General features: G+C 37.5%; 1 protein-coding gene and 1 pseudogene across 1 annotated transcript in view; one reads left to right on the forward strand and one right to left on the reverse strand.

Moving 5' to 3' along the window:
* The window catches only part of GABRA3 (gamma-aminobutyric acid type A receptor subunit alpha3), a 128,314-nt gene that overhangs the window by 78,623 nt on the left and 24,894 nt on the right, over positions 1–24,797 (reverse strand). The window contains exon 3 of the mRNA XM_004598539.2: positions 3,775–3,842. Within this exon, the coding sequence (XP_004598596.1) occupies positions 3,775–3,842 (68 nt within the window). The remainder of the gene's footprint in view (positions 1–3,774; positions 3,843–24,797) is intronic.
* Positions 22,576–23,463, forward strand: LOC105942515 (large ribosomal subunit protein uL6-like; annotated as a pseudogene).

Raw genomic sequence — 24,797 nt, forward strand, 5'->3', positions numbered from 1 at the left:
TGACCAAGAACCTTAGAACCTCTGGTCTGCTTGAAGACCACAAGAGAGGTAGAACAATATCTATGACGTTATCTTGAAAGCTAGGATGGGAGCTGAGTCAGAAGGTTGCTTGGATTCCAAGAGCACCAAAAGTTTTCTCAGCAGTTACTTTCCTACTTTCCTTTCCAATTACTGACTGTATGAATCAAACACTCAGCCTATCCTAATTCTCAGCTCTCTCTCTCTCTTAGTTCAGAGGATATTGGGAGACCCAGGAAAATACCCACTTGCAAATAATTATTTCTACTAATAATGAATTAACAGACCTACACTGAGAGAGAAGTGCCAATGAAACTTTGTTTGCACTAAATCCTTTGCAGCCCTCCAGTTATAGCTTCCACAAGATTTCCATTTTGATGAATAATTATAGGTGGTTGCATGGCCTTAGTTCATTCAAATTGGAACATCATTCCTTGTACTGATTTTCTCCTGTGAGACTGTGGACACAGCACTGATGTTACTAGCCAGGAGATAGGTGTTTTCTGACTGTAAAGTTGCAACATGCAGACATAGACCTCGCAATGCCTGTACTATTACCATTGCAAGCCGTTTCCTATTGATCTCTCGTACTCCGAAATGAATCATTATTTTCTTCCTCTGACTTTCCCCTTACAAGCATCTACCACTGTTCAGTTTTTAATCTGTGCTCAGTGTCCTACTGCCAAAGCTCCTTGATTTCATGGTTTTGTTTTTTTGTTTGTTTTGTTTTGTGGTTTTTTTTTTTTTTTTTTTTTGGAAAATCAACCAAAACCAGTAGCTATTTAACACTCTCTCCCAAGACATTATTTTCACTCCTCACCTGAAGAGCTTTTTATTAACAATTCATTTCACCTCAACAAACACATAAAAGGACCTCTGCCCATTTCAGTGCCAGGTGCTGAAGATACTGAAATGCACATGATATATATTTTTTGCTTTCCAAAAACGTACAATTAACTGGAGTATTACAGTCTTATTTCTTCAATTTTATTTATTCGATTTCACTGGGTCTTGTAAGCAACAGATACTTGGTAGTCTACTATGTGCCGAACATTGAGTTAGGCACCGATCGTACTGAGGTGAACCAGACATGGTCCATAACTGTGTGGAGCTTCTTTTAAATAAGGAGCTCTCCAGGGCAATGTGACCAAGGATTACAGCTGGTGCAAAGAGTTCTGGGTAGTACTATTTTACTGCTCAATCTAGCACCATAATGTTCTCCCTTTCTGTTGAAAACATTATTTTCTTGACAAAGTATTTGCGGCCCAAACACTGCACGGCTGGAAAGCAGGTAACAACTCAGCCAGTGCTAATTTCCATCTATGATCCTAAGCAGTCTGTGGTCTCAGGGATTCCAGAGCTCCTGATGCAAATAATTGCTCAAATCACAGCGTTGCCTAGTTTTGTCTAGTCAACTTTGACCCTGAGACCAATTGTCACAGACTACAAAGAAGCATAGGGAGAAGAGAATTTTAAAAACACAAGAAATGTGTTTCACAGCCAAACTAATTGCAAATATTTTGCCTTGTAACAGATGGAAGTGCTGCTAAAAAGAACATGAAAATAATTTGATCAAAGTCTGCCCTCCCTATCACGAAAGAGTCCTCTGTTGCTTCAGTTTAATTATGAGGAAGAAAAACAGACAGTTGGAACATAAACCTTCAAAAGAGATATAGAAAATGTTTGTATGATTAGAAGTGTCATCAGAGCCTCTATCCACTTATATGTGCCTGTTTGGGTGACAAAGGAGCAGGAAAAAGAGGTGGCTGGAGCAGGAACTCTGTGTGTGTGTCTGCAGTGTCCCAGGACTTAGTTATTTGTTTGCCTATACGTAACTATAGAATGCCTGGAATAGTAAATGGTCTGGTATACTCATAGGCATGTGTTCTATGCATGTACATTTATCTGAATGTATTTTCAGATATTGGTACATTAGTGAGAATGAATATTTGTGAGTGAATGTGTGTCTCTGTGTTAAATGAGTAGCTTCTGTAACTTTCACATACAACTTTAATTCATAATTAGTTCTCAAACATTCAAAGAAACATTTACGCATTCCTAGTGAATCCGAATAGCCCACTGGCTTGTTGATTATCTGAATATAGGGGTCCCTAGAATCCTTTAATGCAGAGTTGAGTTCTTAAGATAACAAATTTTTCCTGAATCTGAAGCACTAGCCATCACTAGTCAACAGATTGAGAGAAGGAATCTAGACATACAGACCATCTTGTCCATTTCTCCCAAGTGAAACTGGTGCACTTTTGAGCTCTCCCAATATGTCAAATGGTTGGTTAAGTACCAAGGAAGCCATGAAGACCTGGTACTTGTCCTCAAGGAACTCACAGGGAGTTTTCTGAACATTTCTCTTTATTCCACACCAAAAGAGCAAAGTTCAAGACTTTTTACCACTAAGTTCCCAACCACTCACATGCTAAGGAGCTTTCCCAAGAAATAGCCCCTTCTCTGACTTCTATATATGTCCATTTACTGAAGACATACATAAAAGCAACATGCCTAAACCAACTCTCAGCCTCTAATATTTTCTCTTGCTTTCCCATCCTACACAGATTGCCAGATCAATCATTGTAAAATAAAACTTGTATATTTTCACTCAACTCAAACACACTCAATGGTTCTACATTACCTCTAGAACAAACTCTACAACCATTTATACCCACAAAACAGATGGAAAGAAAACTTACACTCTTGCATTCAAGTTGTTTCACTGAAGATTCACATACACAAGAAATCTAAGGTAATGAACATGGGCACTTAAGATTGTTTAAATATAATTTCCTGATATTGAGAATTTTATTTGCAGCATGCACTCATTGATGAGAAATTATTGAAATATGAAAAATCTAATAACTGTCAGACACACAGAGAAAATCATAACTTCTGTGTTTCTCTAAATGACACTTATTCAACCAGCTATGTGACACCCAGTAGGCATTACTAGGTGGTCTACGGGAGTAAGGTCTCCTGTCTTAACTTTCTAATGTTTTTTTTTGTTTTGGAGGAATGGTGACTGGAGGAACCCTGTGATGATCTCTGAATCATTGTGTTGCAAGCTCTGCTGTGCCCTGCCTTATTCACAAGTCTGTAGTGAAGTTCTTCACCATCTGCATTTGTTAAAGGGCCAGTATCCAAAAAAGGCTTAGACTCTTTCTCCAAACTGTCTATCACTCTGATCATTCCATGAAGCCAGTTAAGAGTTCAATTGCAAAGAACAGCCTTCATGGATGACCACCACTGGCTACCTGTAGCAATACGAGGAGATGCTAAATATTTTGTGTGAAGTTGAATTAAAAGATAAAATAATTTTGGTGCAAAATAGGTTGAAACACAAATACAGATTTTTCAGAATATTCATTGTGCTTTCTTAGTTATAAGGTTTTTCAAGTTTTGAAATTTAATAATTTTTATGCATTATATTTTCAGTAAACTTGTTGAAAACCCTTGCATGTATGTGATGCCACTGAACTGTGTATAGAGAGGTGAGGGGAGTTTTAATAGGAGACAAGAAGCCTGGGAGAAAAAGAAAACATTTCTATATGCTTTATGTGATGAGAAGTTAGAGACAGCAGGGAAAAGATGGATTTGGCTAAATATAGAGTTTTTAAAGTAAGGGATGCATGTGAAACAGGTCATTTCCTCGGAACATAGCCAAGTGCAACTGGTGCACTACAGTAGGAAAACCTCCATGTTCTTCAATGTATTATACCATCTTTCTCTTTCACTTCTGTAGGAACTTACCATATCCGTGTCTGACACAGGGCCAAAACTGGTCACATAGATGTCAGTCTTCACTTCAGTTACGGCATCTAAGTGAAAGAAAGTAGAAAAGCCATGAAAGGCTGTTACTTTATCTCAGATAGCCATTAGTCAAATTGCTACCCTCTGAGAAAGGACACCTGGCACAGTTACAGGCAAATCCTTCCAAATCCTCTCACCTGTACTGTTTCTCTAACAAGAACACACAAGGTATGGGTACACAGTCTATTCCTTTGGATATTATTAAGAATGATGTCAGTGCCCCAGACAATGGCTTGGACAGAGCCTTTAATGATGCCTGACATTCACACATGTGTGATTCTCATAGATATATCCTTACCTGTGGTAGGTTTCAAATGTTGCAATATCTAACTCTCTTTTGCTTCCAGAAATCTAGGGAATTATACTCACTCCTCAATGCCCACTTAAACCATGGAGAACAGATGTGACTGTTTGATGTTCTGGGTAGTATTGTGTGGCCCTTGAGGGGCCTTCCATGCCATGGTGAGCACAAAAACACTCACTGATGTCACACTACCATATGATTGACATAGTTGTCTGGATTGACTATAGACTGGATGAATGAGAAATTCTTTTGTTGCTTTAAGTGACTGAGACTTGCATATAACCACTATAATTTTAGGTACCCCTTTACATTTTTATAGTTGGTACCCTCTCTGCCACTACATGGCAGAAAGAGTCATAAAGCTCATTGAGCCCCTTTATTGACATTTATCCTGTTCATTAGAGCAAAGACCTCATGACCTAGTCACCTCCCAAATACCTCAACTCTGAATATAACCACTTTGAGGATTAAGATTCAGTAAAATCTATTCAGTTTACGTTCCAACCCCAGCAGATATGCAGACAAGTGATGCTAATCTTATTGTGTAAGTTTTTTTTTCCTGCTTGTGTAAGCCTTGTGTACTCCACTGCAGCATATCTAAACCACCTATACAAACGTTACTCAAACGCATCCTTATGCCAGCACAAAATATCTATTCTAGGGATACCTAGCACCTCATCACTACAGGAATTCAAACAAGTACAACTACAATCCAGAAACCCCAAAGCCAGTTGACACTGCTAGTAACACAACTAATACCAATGGGGCCCTCCAGGATTTAACATGTGTATATAATGGGACTGCTTACTGGAGTCTGTGATATCATTTCTTTTCTCTCACAGAGAAGTAGGGAATATATCTATATTATATGTACCATGTTTACTATATCTATTCAGTCTTGGACTTCAGCCCAAATTTAATTCACATCTTGTTGATTCCCCAGTTTTCAGGACCTTAGGCTTACTATACAGTGCCCTGGTTCGATCATTGATGTGCCAAAATACTGATATGTTCAAAGCCACTATATTCATTCACAAATTTTCCCCTTTCAGGAAAGAGTATGGTTATCATTTAATAACAATCAACACTATAATCAGTTCATCAAAAGACAGAATTTACTCCCAAGCTTAATCAACAAATAGCGTGTCTCAGAAAATAGAGCTGTGTTTTAAATAGCTGTGCCCTCATCTAGAGAACAGGCTTCTCTCTGAGCTATTTCTGCAAATGAATGAGAAGAGAAAACACTTCAGAATCCAAAATAAGCCCCCTTGTTCACATTGCCAGGCTCATTGGCCAGAAAATCAGATGATCTTATCCTTCCTGTGTCACATAACTATGTGCAGCTGTTCTACCCCACCAAGCACATGAAACAAGATTAATTAATGGAAGACACTATAAGTAAATTGGCATTCAATACTCAGGCTATTCCAGACACAGAACATTCTACAGCAATGTAATCACAAAATTTGTAAGACACTCTTTCAACCTTTCAACAGGTATCCAACCCACAGAAAACCAGAGAAGAGATACTAGGGAAAGGATATAAAATCGGTGGTATGATGAGACTGGGGAGTTTATTTGTAGAATGTTTCAATGGCAAACCCAATTCTGAGGTGAATAAGTAAAGACATAATGTCAGCATTACCTCCTATCCATGCTCTCCAGCTTAACACCAAACTCCTAAGGTCATCTGTGGCAAGTGCAGTGGCAGGAATAGTCAAGGGGGTAAATGAAGTCACGTATGAGTAGGAAGTGGCTATTGCAATGGTCACTGGGCTAGATGGGAAGTCTTGGATTCTGTTATCTTCTCTGACCTACTGAACACATTACAAAAGTTGTATTTCCTTTTGAGTGCTCTTTCGCTTCCGTATAATGAAGGATTGAGACCAGCAAAATTCTGGATTTTTTCTGTTGTAACTAGGAACTCAGATTATAGGGACAAACAATAAAGCATATGATTAAAAGTTCTTCATGATAACAAGAAACTTTTCTATGCTAGGAAAGGTAGAATTCATGCTTATCTGGTGTCTTTCTTTTCTCTAACCTGTCATTTCCATTTAAAAGGTAGTTTTTGGAGCCAGCATTGTGGCATAGTGATTTAAACCGCTGCCTGTAGTGCCAGCATCCCATACGAATTCTGGTTAATGTCCTGGTTGCTCCACATCTGATTCATGTCCTTACTAATGACCTTAGAAAAGCAGCAATGGATAGGTCAAGTGTCTGCCACTTGAATGGTAGACCCAGATGAAGCTCCTGTATCCTAATGCTGGTCTAGCCTCAGCCCTGAATGTTGTAGCCATTTGGAAAGTGAACTAGGGAATGGAAGATCTCTATCTATCTATCTATCTATCTATCTATCTATCTATCTATCATCTCTCTATATCTCTGTATGTAACTCTGACTTTCACATAAATAACTATTCTTGAAAAAAAGTTGCTATTTAATTGCTAGGAAGCAAATTCTGTGTGCAGAGATTTCTTTCCTAGGACTTTCTCTGGTTTTGCAGCAGAGATTGAAAGTTGAGTCTAGTAATTGTATGGTACACTTGTCACCAAATATCTTCTTCCTCCATTTCAATACAAGTCAGAAAGAATGTAACAAGTGGGAGAATTGAAAAAGGCAGCTTGAACTGAAGGGGAAGGAGAAAAAAGAAGGAATAAAGAAAGGAAGAGGAGAGGTCATTAGAAGAGGATTGGAGGAAAATGTAAGTGACAAAGAGGAAAAGAAAGGGAATGAGAAAATACAACTACATAGAAAGCTAGAGAGTAAGAGACAATACAAGTGAGAAATAAAAGGCAAAACAGTAGATAAATGCTGGGAGAGGTGCTTTTGTTGCTGTTGTTGTTTTTTTCATTAGGGGAACCAAAACTTTTCTACATACTGGAACCTGGAGAAGGAGGTTACTTGCATCCTGGTAGCACAAATGAACAGATTTTATAAATTTATGCTATTTTCTGAATTTACGTTATTATGCTTAGGCCTCTGACCTCTTACTGCAAGACTATACAAACAGGGATATTTGAAACTTCTGTACCATTCTACCTAGAGAAAAACATTACTCAACAACTAGTTCCATTTTCATGTGAGGAAATACAGCTGTCTTAGAGCAATGGACCTGAGAACACACAGACAAGAACCCTGAAAAAATACGGGTAAAAGTTAGACTAACTGGCTTTGAATTTAGCCCTTGCCACTGTTTATCAATTCACTCTTTTTGCATTAGTTTCTTCACCTAGAAAATGGGAAAAACCATAGCATCTACTCCATCATTTCTATTAAGATTTAAGAAGATGGGATTTAGACCACTGTTTAAAACAAATTCAGTGAACAATCTATGCTAACTATCACTGCTGTTTAACACTATTTCAGAGACTAGATGACACGTACCATCTACACAGTCAGAAAAGCAGAACTCACACAGAATAAGGTCCTGTATCCTAGATGTAGATTAGTATCTTCCTATAACTCCAGTTTCTCTGTGTGAAGGAATAATTAGAAATTTACAACTTCATTTAACCACAAAAAATAATCAGTGAGTTAGAGTAAAACAGGTGCAGGTTACAATCAAGAGTCTAGTCCCTGTTCACAGCCTATTCAGTGGAGATATGTGAAGAATTAAGTGATGAAAAATGAGAAGGGGATTATTCTCCTATAACTACTTCTACATTCTTGGCTCTTCTGATATTATCCTCTGAATAAAAGGCAACTAGCATTGTTCTTCCCTTGTACACGTTTATTACACAAGTTATTGTAATATCGAAAGTACTTGCATGGTCCTGAAATAATCTTTAAAAATTTTGTAGAAATGCATATTAATTTTTAATTCCAATTTCCACAAAATTTTCATTATGTCTACATACACTGTTTACCCTTCCTGGGATTCCCACTGGTAGATAACTCATTAGCTAGTCAATATATAATTTGTATTTGCCACTGAGCTGAAAGATTTAGATAAGTCAGTGAACAAGTGGTCACTATGTTTATGCTTGATGTGGTGCACTTAGCATGCTGTGTTTCGGGACTGGCGTAATGGCTCAGTAGCTAAATCCTCACTTTGCAGCTAACAAGAACCCATATAGGTGCCGATTTATGTCCCAGCAGCTCCACTTATCATCCAGGACCCTGCTTGTGGCCTAGGAAAGCAGGAGAGGACAGCCTAAAGCCTTGGGACCCTGTACCCATGTGGGAGACCTAGAGGAAATGCTGGGCTCCTGGCTTCGGATCAGCTCAGCTCCAACTGTTACGACTATTCTGGGAGTGAATCAATGGATGGAGATCTTTCTGTCTTTCCTTCTCTCTGTAAATCTGATCGGTCTTTCCAATTAAAAAGAAAAAACACAGAAATCTTTAAAATAAAATGCTGTGTTTTAATATACATGTCCAAGAAAACTGATATTTTCCCTGTTGAGCAGAAACCAATATTGTGAAGACCCCACACTGGCTTTTCCAACACAGCACACACAAGTAGGCATGTTGGTTTTAGCATTGCCCTTTGTACTCAACACAAGAAATTGTTCTGCCAATTCCTTTTAAAATTTAGAGATCTACAAAGATTTAAAGAAAGAGATCCTTTTATTGCTACGTCTGCTCTTGTTTTTGTTTTTCCCATACAAAATGTCAGATTTCTTTTGACTGTGTCATCTGGCTTTTGACATGGTTCTGAGCATTCTCTGTGCTTCACTTTTCTCTGGCTCAGGTCTGATATTTCACTGATCCTCTGAAATAGTTGTGTGGTAAAATTTTGCCACAATTCCATTAACCTCATGATCAAAAAGATGAATAATGTATATCCCAAACCAATTATACTTATTTATCTCATTAAATGCCACAGTGAATTCTCCAATCCAATTTCCAAGAAGAGTATGACTTGAGATTTGGGGCTTTGGCACAGAGAACAAAATTCTGACTTCCCTGTTTTCCCATTTCCAGATCATTAAGGAATTGTGAAGAGCATGTGCTCATTATTGTCCACACTTCTTATCTTATAGACTGTGCCCTGGGAATGAGCTCCCTGTGACTAGCAGTCTGGATCTGGAAGTCACAAGTATTTAGATGTGTTCCAATGACTTATGGTGGAGTTCTTGGGCAAATCTTAGTTAAAGTGCTCTTTTCCCATGATAATGACCTATCTATTTGTCTCTGACAATACTTATGGACTAAAGTACTGTAGGTGCTCACTGACCCCACCCCTAAGAGAGTCAATCAGAGGAAACTAATTAAAATAACTCTTGAGTTACAATAAAACCTTGCAGTTGCTGCACATCCTCTTTTGCAGGATGTTTGGGCAAATTTTCCCAACTTGTGACATTCGTTAGGCTTCAGATCAAGTACTTGCTTGTTTATGCTACTGCATCTATGGTTGGTACCTGAAATGTGCAGCAAAATTCTAATAGCCAACTGTTTTCTTGTTGAGGACTTTACATGAACAAATACCTTATAACACAATGGTGGGAAGAAATACCACAAGTTTTAAGAAACCATAATCACCACCACCTCAATCACTTTGAGTTCTCATTAATTCCACTACTGTTTTACTATTACTGGACTCTTGGGTCTCAAAATGGGAATGCAGGAAAAACCTTAGCTTGTTTGTCAAAATTCCCATTATTTTTTAGTCTTCTAGGATCCCTAAAATGAACCTTCCAGCTCCAGTACAGATGTAGTCAATCAGCAGTAGGTATCCTTCAGCTTCCTCCACTCCTGAAATCATCCTCATCATTCCATTTTCTTCACTATTTCTCAAAAATTAAAATGGTTTCCTTGTCTTTCACAGACTACATTGGAAAAACTAGTGAATTCATTTTTGGTAGGTGTCAATACAAGCTCTAGCTCTAATAACAAGCTCTGACCTTGAACAAGACTTTTGTCTCCATGAATCTCAGATTCCTTATCTATAATATGAGAATTTTCAGCATAGAGGTGTCTAACATCTATCTAAAAATAATTATTGGGACTGGCTGATGGAGACCAGCTCCAGCCAAGTTCAGAACCCAAGAAGGGTGCGTGGAGTAGGTGTAGAGAGAAAAGAGATGGACCACTACAATTTCAGGATCACAATGGACAATGCAAAGAAGCTGTCTGCTTTATTTATACAGAAACAGTCACAAGCTCTGGCACAGACCTTTTACGTCATGGTGTTGCATCCACTCGACCGCAGAGTGCAGGCCCTGAACAGTACAATTACAAAGTTTTCTTCAGGGGCAGTTTGACACAGCTTCAAGGGGGGCACAATTTACAACAGCTTGAGAGGTGAGTGAGGAAGCATTCCACATTTCTTGTTTATTTCAGCTTGCCACACCTCCCCCACCTGCTCTCCTCAGGTTTGGGCTCTAACCTTGGTGCCAGCTGTAACAACCAGACCCCGATCTTGAATTATCTATGAGTTAATAAGGCTGGGGCCTTGATTTATGGGGATTGGGGCCATTGGCACTAGCTGGCCATTAGGCCTGCAAGCTCACAGTTTGTTAGCTAGGCAAGTAAAGCAGGAGTTACAAAGGCAAAAAGAATTGCAGTTAGCAATGAGCCATGTTTACTCCATTTAAGTTTCAACTCTACAATGGACAAGTGAATGTTTCCAAAGATAATTCTACAAATTATTTCACCTTAAGGCAGGGCATTATCCATTCTGATGTTGCAGCCAGGAATGCCTCAGTAGACAACACATATTAATCAGTAATACACTCCTACTACAATTCTCATTCAACAACTTATCAGTTAGAGGAGAAAATATATCACAGAAGGAGAAACCTAACGATTAAGGAAAGGAAACCCTAAACATAGATTTCCACTACACCCATGGACTCAATAACCCTAAATTAGTTTGAAAGCACGTATTACGATGTTAGTATAGACATTCTTGAGCTCTTCCAGCCAAAGGGCCATAAGAGCAACCAAGATAGCATACATTGTTAAAGGCCTGTTCACCAAGACATTGTAAACAACATTAACTCCCAAGCTCACATTGTTTGTAAAAACCATCTCGCAGGGGCAAACAAAATTCTTAGTGGGGTGGTCAGGTGTCCTTGCAAAGGAAAGAGGAATTGCATTAAGGTGGTTGTACAGACATCCACTGGGCCCTGCAGTGCAGCGGGAAGTTCCCCTGGGTCCTGCCAAACAGGGGAGCTGTTCTGTTCACACCTTCGTGTCATCCACACCTACTGGCATTGTGGAACAACAGGTTAAGCACAATCTGCAACACTGGTATTAATATGTGTACCAGTTTGAGTCTCTGTTGCAGCACTTATTATCTAGATCACTGCTAATGTGGTTGAGGGTAGCAGGAGATGGGTCATGTGTGGACATTTGAATATTAAATTTCTCTCTCTCCTTTCTGTCTTTGTCTTTGCCCCTAACACTGCCTTTCAAAAAAATAAATCTTTAAAACAAATTCTAATAATCATTAGTTTTCTACTTGCCAAAGACAAGCGTAAATTAGAAGCACCAAATAAGAACCAACGATACAGGCTCCATGATAGGAAAAGGAAGTAAGTACCAAAGTAGTAAAAGTAATAGGCAGGAAAACAAACAAACAAACAAACAAACAAACAAAAAACAATACCCAGACTTTACTAAATAGGAAGGGAAAAACTCAAATATTATTTATGGGTTTTCTCAGTAGTTTTTGATGCACTTAATGATTTTAGTATCATTAACATAATTCTATGGAAGCACTATGAAATATTTTCGTCCTCAAACCTTTCTGGAGACACATCTTATGAAGCTGATGTTCCCTGGGGAAAAAGGAAATATTTGGATTTGGAGCTCTAGATGAAAAGGAAATAATGTGTGGAACCAGCCACTCAACACAGAAAAAAAAGTTAGTAACCATCATAAAGGAAATAAAAACATCAGAGAGCAGCCTCTTCAGTGGCTTATAGCTTTTCACTCCCAAAAGCTTATATGTTGTTACTGGAGCAGCATTATAACAACATTAAGGAGGGAAGTTGAAGTGGCGCCCAAGTAATGACCAAAAGATTAACTATGCCACATCTTCCGAACTCTATAGCACATCCTTGAGCAAGGACACAATGAAAGCCAGGGAAGAAATAATAAAACCTTTAAAACAGCTAAAATATTTCTAAATGTTACAAGGATGTTCTGGTCCTTTTTCAAGACTTAACAGATACTTACCCTAAAAGAAAAATTAAGTAGTGAAGATACTACTAGTATATGAATGTGAAGATTAAAGCTATTTCTAGTATTATATTAAGCTACCAATGTGTAACTTTGCTTATGTGGAAAAAGTATGAAGTTCATTTTATTATTCCAATACTAAAATTATCTCTTAATTATACTCATTTTAAAGAAATGTTTGGGAGCTCCAGATAAGACAACACAAGTAATGCTACATTTCAATGCACTTTATCTTCTCTACAAGCATGCAGCATTAGTAGGTATCACATAATATTTTGTTTCAAGGAAAAAAATAATGAATCATTAATCTGAAACAAAACAGAAAACACCATACTGAAGCCAAAGATATGGGTCTGAAACTTAAAAGTAAAATAAAAGGGTAAAATTGCTCAATACTAATAGAAAACTGGAAGAAAACTACAAGCCTGAGTGCTTGTAGTCACAGCTGGGATCTCCTTGGGGGGAGTGGGAAAGACTAGAAAAAAATGAGGCTGCATTCATACCTGGAGGAACAACTGCTTATAGTCATAGAGCATGGTTACATTGATGCTGCAGATCTGGTGGATTTTGCAGAGGTATAGGAGACTATATAGTAGACAATACATTATTTTTGGATTAGGAGCAGAGCCAAGTGGTTTGTTGGGCTGTATCTGTATTATCATAATGGAAAAGAAATTTCAACGCAGTGTGAGTCTAGTTTGGAATGAGAATCAGGTTAGAAAAAAGCCACAAAACCACTTGACATGGTTATAGGCACATGCATCTTAATCTTTAGTCCAACTTCTTGTCCCCAGAGACATAAGAATGCAATGCAGAGGCCATAAATAAAATGCATCCGGGACTGAGTTAAAAGAGACACTGAATATCTACTCATATGTTAATGTGGGCCACCTTTATCCGGAGCATGTCATTGAGCTGCCCGTGTGCAGAGAGAATGAGAGGAGGCCAGAGATAGATCCATAAGCATGGTCTGGAAGCGGAGAGCAAAAGCAGGGCTGTTCCAATGTTATCAGCCTCTATTATAAAAATAGGGGATAGTATAGGACTGGTGCAGTGCATTGGAAATTTAATCCTCATCCTGTAGTGCCAATTTGTACTCTGGCTGCTCCACTTCCGATCCAGTTACCTGTTAATGGCCCGGGAAAGCAGCAGGGGATGGCCCAAGTCCTAAGCCTGTGTACCCAAATGGGATATCTAGAAGAAGCTCCTGGCTGGGAGCTTCAAACAGGCTCAGCTATGACCATAGCAGCCATCTGGGGAATGAAGCAGTATATGGAAGATCTTTTTATCTTTCCCTCTCTCTCTCAATACTTCTGAGTTTCAAGTAAATTAAATGAACCTTAAAAAAAAAGAAAGAAACAGTGAATGGTGCCATAATTGAAAACACACACAAAACGAGGAATTTAGTGTGTATGATGCTTTTTAGGAGGTTTAGAAGTTTCATGGCACCTCCATGTAGAACTGAACCTACCTAATATGTAGCTACCTACTATGTCATCTCCTCCTTCTTGGTCCCAGATGAGATGCCTCATGGGAAAGCAGATGTAATACTAGATTGGCAAGTAAGGAGATGGAGCTATGTAGCAGAGCTACATAGAAAATATGAAAAAAATCTTCTAGCTTTACTTGTTTCTACACAATCCTTGTCTAGTTCCTCCATAACAACAGTAAGAGGGCAGAAAAGCTAAAATTAAATCAAGGCTGAACTGGTTTATGTTATGGTAGAATAAATACACTATACTCTTCACTGATTTGTGTCCCAGCTGCTCCTTTCCCATCCAGCTCCCTGCCTGTGGCCTGCGAAAGCAGCAGGGGATGGCCCAAAGCCTTGGGACCCTGCACCCGCGTGGGAGACCTGGAAGAGGCTCCTGGCTCCTGGCTATGGCTCAGCTCTGCTCTGGCCGTTGCAGCCACTTTGGAAGTCAGTGGATAGATCTTTCTGTCTTTCCTTCTATCTGTACATCTAAGTTTCCAATAAAAATAAAATAAATCTTTTAGAAAATAAAAAATTTAAATTTCTGAACAAAATATAAAGAACAAACACTAATAACTTTAGAGGGCACATAAAAGCAAATTGTGAGAAGCAACCCAAAGGGGCATTAAAATTGTGTCATTTTTCTTGTTTTACTCTCCAGGTTTGTCCCAAACATAAACCTGCAAGGCAAGACTCTGACAAAATTTGTATGTCTTACCACAAAAGAAACAGACAATAGGGTCTCAACAAATCTACTCTTCTTAGTCAATAACTGTGGTAATTGGATTCTCACTCTGTGAAGTCTCTATCACTTGAACTACACTGGTTGGGCTCTCACTTTCAATTTTACTTTTGAGTGTTTGATTTAACACAGTTTTGTCTTCACATTCTGAAGCCCACCATTTTGCCATCACTACTTAACTCTGATGTCATGAATTCTAGCCAAGATTTGAAGCCCTGGGTCTTCATTTAGTCTAGAGAAAAAGAAATGATATAGATTCCTAAATAACTAACTTCAGGAAACAAAAAAAATGAAGGCTGTAGATATTCTACCAACAAAGAAGTGGACTCTGGGTAAACAATAAACCCATAGCTGTAGTGCTTAATTTTATGAAGTGCTGTGGTCAGAGCGATGGCTCAATTCTTTGCCTGCAAACACCAGCATCCCATATGGGTGCCACTCATATCCCAGCTGCTCCACTTCCAATTTAGTTCCCTGCTTGTATCTTTGGAAAACACCAGAGAATGGCCCAAAACCTTGGGATTCTGTACCTGCATGGGAGGCTGGGAGGATGCTCTTGGCTCCAGTCATTTTAGCCATTTGGAGAGAGAACCAGTGATGTAAGATCTTTCTGTCCATCTCTCCTTCCTGTAAATCTGCCTTTCCAATAAAAATAAATCTTTTCCAGAATTATGAACTACTGTCAAACATTGTTTTACTTTATTTTCAACATAAATCTGTAACATAAATATTCATTCACTCAAGAAATATTGAGAACCTACTATGGGCAAGGAAGTGTTAGTCAATTTAACAGTGAACTCCTATCACTTAAATTGAAGTTGTGAGGAAAAAAAGAAGAAAAATATATAAATTACTAGAGTGTAATAGGTGCAATTTTTGCATAGGATTTTCAGGGGAAAAAACTGCTTCACAACATTGTCATTTGAGTGAGAAATTCATAAATGATTCAGGTAATACCTGTGTGGCTCTGACCAAGTTAATAACAATAGTTATGGTGGGAACAGCTAAGATTTGTGGATGCTTTAGCAGTGGTACCAATAAAAATTGTTAATCGATTTAATTTGAAGAGCAGTGAAGTTTCCCAAACAGTTAAAAGGTATGCTGGCTATTTTCATTCTGTAGTCAACAGGAAAACATGGGAGCTTGGAGAAGTAATTTGACTTCCTTGAGGACCCCCAGCTACAATGAGATGAAATAAAATTGTGAATTAAGATTTCTCAGAGGTGGAAGCCTTTCCAGTAAAACTGGTGTTGTGGTAGGCTTTGCAGAAAGACCATGCTGCTGTAGCACAGAATTGTGAAGGCATGGTGAACCACCTGAATGAAGATGTACCTGGGAATCTAAACTGCTGATAGCATTTCCATCAGTTGGAAAGAATAAATCATAGTGAGGTCCCCAGGGTAAATACTGATGCCTGCAAAGCAGATGAAAAGAAAGTTGAATGATTCAAATATAGAGAAAACAACTGAATAAAGCCTGATGATACGCGATGATAGTGAATCGCAAAAACCATCTTTACACAGAGATTGACAAGGGGCTTCCAGAGCCATTGAAGGAAGTTGAGTAGTGCATAAGAACTAGTCAAAGGCAGATGTGATTCCTTATTGGAACCCCTGCCAGCCACAGTTCTCACAGTAAAATGACAGCATAGCCAACACAGAAGGCAATGAGAGAACAAGCTCAAGAGATGCGTTTATCAACCTTTTTTGAGAGAAAATTGAAAGGTGATATCATAGAGGCTTATGTAGACAAGAGAAATACCTGCATAAGAGCTTTCTGCTGAAGAAGATGAAGAAGGAGAAAGAGAACGAGGAAGAAGAATAAAACAGAAAGATCAAGGCCTGTGAAATCAGAACATATTAATTATTCCCATTAAGATTCCTTCACTGTTGGTGTCCATGTGATAGAAACTTTACATTTTTTCAGAACAAATTCAAATGGTTAATATACATATGAGAAAATCTCAGGCTCCTTAGCTGTCAGGGAGATACAAATGAAAACCACATTGAAGTTCCACCTAACTCCAGTGAGACTGGCCTACAATCAGAACTCTGCTAACAACACCTGTTGGCATGGATGTGGGGAAGGTACCCTCTTTCACTGTTGGTGGGAGTGTAGGATAGTACAACCATTATGGAAGTCAGTATGGAGAGTGCTAAGAAAACTAAAAACTGACCTGTCATATGACCCAGCTGTCCCACTTCTGGGAATATATCCAAAGGAAATGAGATCTGCATATGAGGAAGGGATATTCAATCCTATATATTACAGCAGCACAATCTACATTAGCAAAGAGATGAAAACAATGCAGATGCCCGTCAAAAGAGGAGTGGCTAAAGAAACTGTGGTACATTGACTCCATGGACTACTTACTACTCAGCCATTAAAAAGAATGAAATTCTACCATTTGCAACCAAATGGTCCCAACTAGAGACCATTATGCTTAGTGAAATAAGCTAATCCCAAAAGGACAAATATTGTATGTTCTCTCTGGTATATGGCAGCCTTCATGCAAAATACAGGATCAATAGCCCTTTCAATACTGTTTTTGCTGCAATTCAGGAGTTTTTATTATTTTTTTTTTCATTTCTTCAGAATAGTCTCTTTTCTCTTACTAAACTCTTCATTATTTTCTCCAGGAAGGTTTTTTGTTTTCTGTTTCATTTGCTCATCACATTGCTCATTCAATAGCAAGTCATTTAAGTTCATCTTGTTGTAAATTTTCTATTTTTTCTTCCTGTTGTTGATTTTACTTTGTGGCGTTTCATTCAAGGGAATGTATAGTAACTGTGTAATAAAGACTATCATATCCAGATGTGAGGATACATCTCTACTTCCAAATCAAAGATGGACTCCCAATAAAACTGCTGAATGTATCTTGACAATAGGATGCTTGACTCTCTGCCATTGTGCATACCTACAATGTCAGGATACACCTAAAGAGCAGAATGACAGACTTATGACTATATATGAAGTACTATGCTATTATAATGACACAGAGGAAATCAGTGGTGGGGGGGAGTGATTTTGGGAGTGAGTAAGGTAAATCCCAAATCATATGGAAATGTTTCATAAAATTTTAAAAATAAATATTTTTTAAAAAATATTGTTTCCAAATATCATATATGGGCCAGGCTTTGTGCTGGAAATTAGAGGGAAAGAGAAAGTTAACATGACACAGCTTCTGCCTTAAAGGAGTTATTGAGGAAGAGAATGACTAAGACAACAGGAAACTACACTGTTGCCCACTTCACACCTAGAGCTATTCCTCTTACAAATCATTTTCAAAATCTGCAGAGATGCTAGCTTAGATTACAAGAAATCTCTACATATTGTTTTCCCTCATGTCTTCCTTTCTAGAGTGAAAGCTTCTACAGTGTTGACTACTTACAACTTAAATCTAGCATTTTCAGAAAAAGAGACATTTGGATCTGATAAAAATCTACCTTGGAAATCCCACCGGAGCTTGAATAAAGCATTAATGGTCTGTACATTAAGTTTCATTTAAGGATCATAAGGGTAATGTTCCGATACACAAAAAAACCTTACCAGGATCTATCCTAAAAATGTTCTACTGATGGAGCCAGTGTTGAGTAGCTGGCTATTCTATTGCCTGTGATACCTGCACCCCATTTAGGCACTAGTAGATGTGCCAATTGCTCCATTTCCAATCTAAACTCCCTGTTAATGTGCCTAGAACATTAGGGAATGACCAGCAGATGGAAAATCTCTCTTCCTCTGACTCTGTGCTTCTTCCCCTCTCTCTCTGTAACTGCATTTGAAACAAAAATCTTTAAAAATATCTGGTATTATTATCTTATGTTTTCAGAGATAGTGATTGATGACCATTTGGGGTTGTTAAATGACCACCATGACATGGAAATGATGATCTTGTTGCTAATAACGAATCTCAAGTCACTTACATATTATTACCAATGGAAAAAAATACAGATTTTCTTATATAAGTGGCAAAATCACTGTTTTATAAAAAACAAGTAGTTATTTGAGGTTATAGGATAAACTAGTGCTAAAGCCGAGAATAGGATTCAGATAATACTTTGGTCCTGACCTTGAGACTATTATAGCCATCTAGACCTATGCCTTCTTTAACAATGTTTGGTAACTCTGCTTCTGCACACTAATGAGATCCCAGGAAAGGAACAGTGTAAAGAAAAGTTATAACAGGGAGGTGTCATACTAGTAGCAAATTTGTGGTAGCAGGTAAGCCTCAAATACATTAAAAGGAAGTTATAAAAGAGAATAGCAAATATTTATTTATAGAAGTGGAAAGCCAGCAAGGGTAAGAGCTATTATTGTAAAAGTGACTTCAAAATGAATTTTCTGCTCATGTATAAAATCTAGAAAGAAACTAAAATACAGAAATGTTGTGATAGCTGAGGAAATACAGAAATGATGATGATGATGTTGAATGTGTACTGGAATATGGAATCTATCCATAACAGTAATAATAATAATAATCTAGAAAATGACTCAAAGGAAGCTTATCAGCAGGATAATAGCTAACATCATTGGCTTATGACAAGGGTACATTGTAGCTAGCCCTTGTTATGATTATACATATATGCAACATTTTAAAAATCTTGACCATATAAAGGTTTGCCTGAGGTATTCTTAATCTTGTTTTCTATGTACCAAATAATCGCTTTTCCTCTATTTTCACAACTTATTCTCTGAAGTGCCTATCAAGTCTATTCTACTGAATACATCTTGTTTTTTTCTCTCTTTTCTTATGATATTTCTCTTGCTGCTTCTGTCATTTCTTATATTATTTTGTTTTTGGTTTCTGCTTTTCCAAGTAATTTTGTGTTTTGAGGAAAGGAACATTAGTTTATTTGTGCTTACATAGAACCCAATGAAACAGGAGCTCAATAAAAATAGTTATAAAATGAAAAATATTCAAGTAGTCCATTCTGCAGAACATTTTTCAGTAAAATTTTATCACCTTTTTAACTTGGAACTTTTTGATGGATGCACAATATATTTTGAATAAAACTTGGGCTTATGAGGGACTATATTATTGTAATAATATGGGAAAAAACAGTCAAGGAGGGAATTAGGGGTAGGAGTAGGGAACTCCCAGGCCCGATGGAATTGTGCCATAAAATTCAAAACTAAAAGAAAATTAAAAAACAAGTTCAAGGTCTTTGTCATGACTTTTAATTGCTATTTATGATCTGGGTCCTTCATGTCCATCCAACTAAATCATGGAGAATCTACTCCCATTCACTATTTTTCCCTTTATCTCTGGAATTCGTCAAGACCTTAATCAACTCAAAATTGTTACATATTTGGTTCCTTTGACCTGGAAAATTCTACATGATGAGTTCTCACAGATTTTTTTTTTATTCCTGGGTTAAAATACACTTTAGTAGAGAGGCATTCCCTAACTCCTCCCTGTAAATTTTAACTATGTCTCCCATCACAGTTCCTAATGAGAAATTATATGATTAACTGATTAATGTTGATCTTTCCCACAGCAGATTATAAAAATCACAAAGTGGAATTTTGTTCATTCTCTTTATTAAGGTAACCAAAACCTCAAACACAATGTTTGATATATAGCTGGTGATTTAAAAAATGTCTTGAGGAAGAATACAGGTTTATAGACAGAAAGGAGTCTGGAACATCTGGATTCATATCATGGGGAGGCCTCACAGTCACTTGCCTTGGTCATTCTTAATACTGATCAGAAACAGCAAAGATTGAACTTCTCAGGAATTCATATTTTCAAGCTTTCTCCAAGATGTTACCTCCAACCTAATAATGGCTGGACCAAAAATAAAAATATTATTCTTAAAAAGGCAAAGCAAACAAACAAAAGGCATTGGCTGTTACATGAGGTGTTTTGGTTTTGGGTTTGTTAGTTTCATCTGTTTACATGCTGAGTACCTGATAATTATGTTCTATTTTTGTGTGGTCCAGAATCTTTTGTGGTATTGCTGATAAACTATGGTTGAATGGTACCGGAGAACTCAAGGAGGAGAATAAGAAAGAAGATGAATCAGAAAGAAAATAACTTTTTGCCACCTCAGCAGGAAGGGTCTCACATACAGTTAAAGCAGTGATTTTCAAACTCCACTCCATGCTCATTGGGGAGCTTTTAAAATTCCTGATGTTCTGGTTCAACCCTGTGCTAGTGAAACCACAATATTTTTTAGTAAAATACTGGAATAAGCACATTTTTGCTTTGATAAAATAATAGGAATTACTAAGGAGCTCCAATGCGTATTAAAATTAATGCACAAATCCAAACCTGATGTATTAACATTTTGGGCACCACTGTTCTAAAGCCTGACTGGTTTCACTGTTGGCAAAAGGCACTTGGGAAGACTGTTGCCCTATCACCCCTGAGTTAACTCCCAGACATCTACTTTGTCTAATGCTCAATCCAAACCTACCTTCTGGAAATGTATCTTAAGCATTACTTTATTGGAATTCTTGGACAGAAAGTGGAACCAACAAAAGGCTAAAACATTCTAGTTGCCATATGTGCTTTCCCCACCACTGATCTGGAAACTATTCATGAACAGCATTTTCCTAGTTAGTTAATTGTGCAAGAGAATCCTCCTCATAGTTTTCAACTACATATAGTGAAGATCAGACAGATTTACAAAAATTTTTATTTCAGACATTAAATAATTTCTCTCTGTGACTCTCCTTCACACATGCTCATAAAGGTTTAAAATTTTCTGTCTTAAATGTATTGCTTAAAATAGTTAAATCTTAATCATTCATGCAAATAGATTTGCCTCCATCCATTACTACAAATCAATTAGAATGGGATATGATTTAGTATTTTCTCTCATACTCACTGATAATTTTTTGGTTGTTCATTATGTTCCATCTATTTTTCACTTTATCTTGAGTTCAGATACAGTAGAGGGTAATAGCTGCACAGCAGTGAACACCTTGCACAGAATTGCAAGAGATCAAAGTTCTATTCTTAGAACTAGATCAGCTTAAGTAAGTTTTGTTTCCTTTGGCTATATGCCCAAGTTTTAGAACCTGTTACATTCCCACTCTCTCATCAGTGTTGTGAAAACAAAGTCAAGTCAGACATGAAAGCAAAGACTAAGTGGATATAAATGTGTCCTGCTATACATCTATGAGGGGTAAGAAGGGTCCTGCGAAGATTGTGATTCTTTAGCAATAAAAATTCAGTAAAGATTAGTGGCCATAGAATTACAAGCAGTGTTAGAAAAAAGAAAGATAATTAGTAACAGAAACTACCTCGGGGTCACAAAAAAACAGAATATGGGAAACAAAATTTCCACATTAGGGAGAGAAGAGCTGTATCTGGATTTCATCAAGACATCAGCAAACTCTGCCATATACTTAGGAAGCCACATGGAAAAATGGAATATATTGATGGGGATTTTTTTATCTGACTGAAATATATCCAAAGGAGGTTAAGTGGGACATTGTCAAATATTTATAGTCTCTGGTAGCTATGTGAATAAATAATTCAAAAATTACATTAAAAACAAGCCAAAACATAGAAGGTATGGTGGTTCAAGTATGTGAATAGCATTGACTTAAAAATTATAGTCAATATGTTGATTAGGGGCTGGTACTTTAGTGTAGTGGCTTAAGCTGCTCCTTTGCAGTGCAAGCACCCCATATGGAAACCACTTGGAGTCCTGGATGTTCCACTCTAATCCAACTCTGCTAATGTTCTTCAGAAAGTAAAGTGGAATGACCAAAATTTTTGGACCCCTACACCTACATGGGAAGCTCCTGGCTTTCGACTGGCCCAGCTACATCTGTTGCAGCCATTTGGGAAGTGAACTAGCAGGTGGAAGATCTCTCTCCTTGTCTTCCTCCCTTGATCTCCCCCTCCTCTCTTTCTCTGTATCTCTCTGTAACTCTGGCTGTCAAATAAGTAAATCTTTAAAAAATGCATTGATTAACAAAACCAAAAAGTGTTGTGCAGACTGACATTATTAGACTGTGGGAGCCAGCACTATGTCAGAGTGAGTGAAGTTAATACCTGCACTGGCAGCTTCCCAAATCACAAGGATTCGAGTCTGGCTGCTCCACTTCCAATCCAACTCCATTTGAAAAAATACTGACAATCTGAAAGGGGACACAATTATTTGAAAGATCCCAGGGGAATACAGCAGAAGGGCCTCAATTACATCAATATAGTGCTCAGCCTCCTTTTCAAGAAAAGGCTTCAAATTCCAAAAGGACAAACCTTCATGCAAAGACAAGATAAATATATACATACATGTGTGTGTGCAACCATAAATATAGCCTGCAGGATAACATACCAGGAACTGAAGATACAGTGCAAGATGCATGTCTATTCCCAAATAAAGGGATTACTCCCATTGAAGCTATTAAATACATCGTGACAATAGGATGCTGGACTTTCTACCATTATCTGTACCTACAATGTCATGATACACTTAAATAGCAGAATGATGAACTTTTGACTGTTGAAGAAGGATTATACCATTGTAATAATATAGGGGGAAATTGGGGGAGGGAGAGGAAGGGGGAATTCCTGTGAATATGGAATAGTATCATAAATTTTAAATAAATAAATGAAAGGAATGAAGAAAAGGGTTTATACTGAGAAATGGTGGGGAAATGGAAAGGAACTGGTGAGCATGCACACTATCTATAGTCACATCCAGAATGTGATCAAGGGAATACATGGCCTTGGTTACAGAAGAAGATCGGTATGTACTCTGACCCTCACCAACGTGATTATTTAAGACAATAATTCTCTCATTGAAATGTGAATTTTCTGGAGTGATTGGTTCAGATGAAACCAGGTGTTATTCAGTTTCTCAAGCCCAGAAAGATGAATTAGTCCTTGAAGGAAATGGCATTGAACTTGTTTCAAATTCAGCTGCTTTGAGTCAGCAGGCAAAAACAATTAAGAATAAGGATATAAGAAGAATTGGGGATGGTATCTATGTTTCTGAAAAAGGAACTGTTCAGTAGGCTTGTGAATAAGAACTATAAGTTTTCTGGCTACAGAAACAAGAACATGGATTAGAAGTCTAATTTGTAATATTTCAATAATGTCATAAAAGATCTATGGCTTTGAAAACATATCATGGTCACATATTCTCTTTGAAGGCATTGGAACTCAAATTCATAACTTTAATTATCTAGATATTATAAATTTCTTTTTAATGGAATAAGTTACTCATCCATCACAACCCCTTTGTGCAATTCAGTATTTCATAAATCACTCAATTTACCAACTTAGAACAGAGAGAATCCTTTAGATGTGAACAGCGAGCTAAGATGCAGCAATTGCTTTTCTTCTCTGCCATTTTCTAATCCTTATCATTCCTTAGAGATTGAGAGTCTGGGTGTGTTCCTGATAGAAACTACCGAACATTTTACTGGATGTGTGAGACTTACATGATAAAACTGGAAAATTGAAATATTTCCAACACATGGCAGGCCCATCCCACAGAACATATGTTAAACTGTGAAGCTCAAGATGTTTGATAGGTAGGCCCAAAATATTAGACAAAGCAAACAAAACATCCCATAGTCTTACAATGCTTATTAAAGAAATATTTTCTAGGGAAAGGAAGACGTAAACTCAAAGGCGCAAGAATTGAAAGCCATAAGAAAAAGACCCGCAACCATTTTTCATCTGAGAGCACATGAAATCTATGTGAAGAAACAGGCTGCCCGAGTCTGACTTTTGAAAAAAGTGAACTGCAGTGAGACAAGTCAGTCAGAAAAAAAAAATAGAATTCAAATGGAGCTGACACGATACTTGAGAAATCCAAAAATATATGGGCAGTCTGTCTACCTCCCAAGATTTTAATCTATCTTAATTGGTCTCTTCCTCACTAGCAAAATCCAGGCAGGAAGCATGTTCTTACATCTAATTGTTATTGGCTTGTATCCCTAAAGTAATCAAAATCCAAAAGTAATATAAAAGAAGATAAAACCAAAGTTTGAGGGTACTTCAAAACATTCACCAAAAACAGAATTAGGAGATAAACATAGTTAAAAGCATTTGCCCTCAGATCTGAAACAAGACAAGGATGTCCATGGTCATCCCTTTTTCCAAAATGCTGTTGAAAGCATTACCAAGATCACTTAGGGAAAATTAAGGAATAGAGGGCATCAATATTGGACAGGAGGATATCAAAGTATGTATGTTAGCAGGTGATAGGATTGTGAACATAGAAAATCTACACATTCAACTGAAGGATTGCACAACTGATAAAGCAACTGAGTGAAGTCAGAACAGAAAACAGGACAGAAAATTAAAATGCAAACAATAACAACATTTTTATACAACAATG

This window comes from Ochotona princeps, chromosome X (assembly GCF_030435755.1).
Source record: "Ochotona princeps isolate mOchPri1 chromosome X, mOchPri1.hap1, whole genome shotgun sequence".
In the NCBI taxonomy this organism is placed as follows: Eukaryota; Metazoa; Chordata; class Mammalia; order Lagomorpha; family Ochotonidae; genus Ochotona; species Ochotona princeps.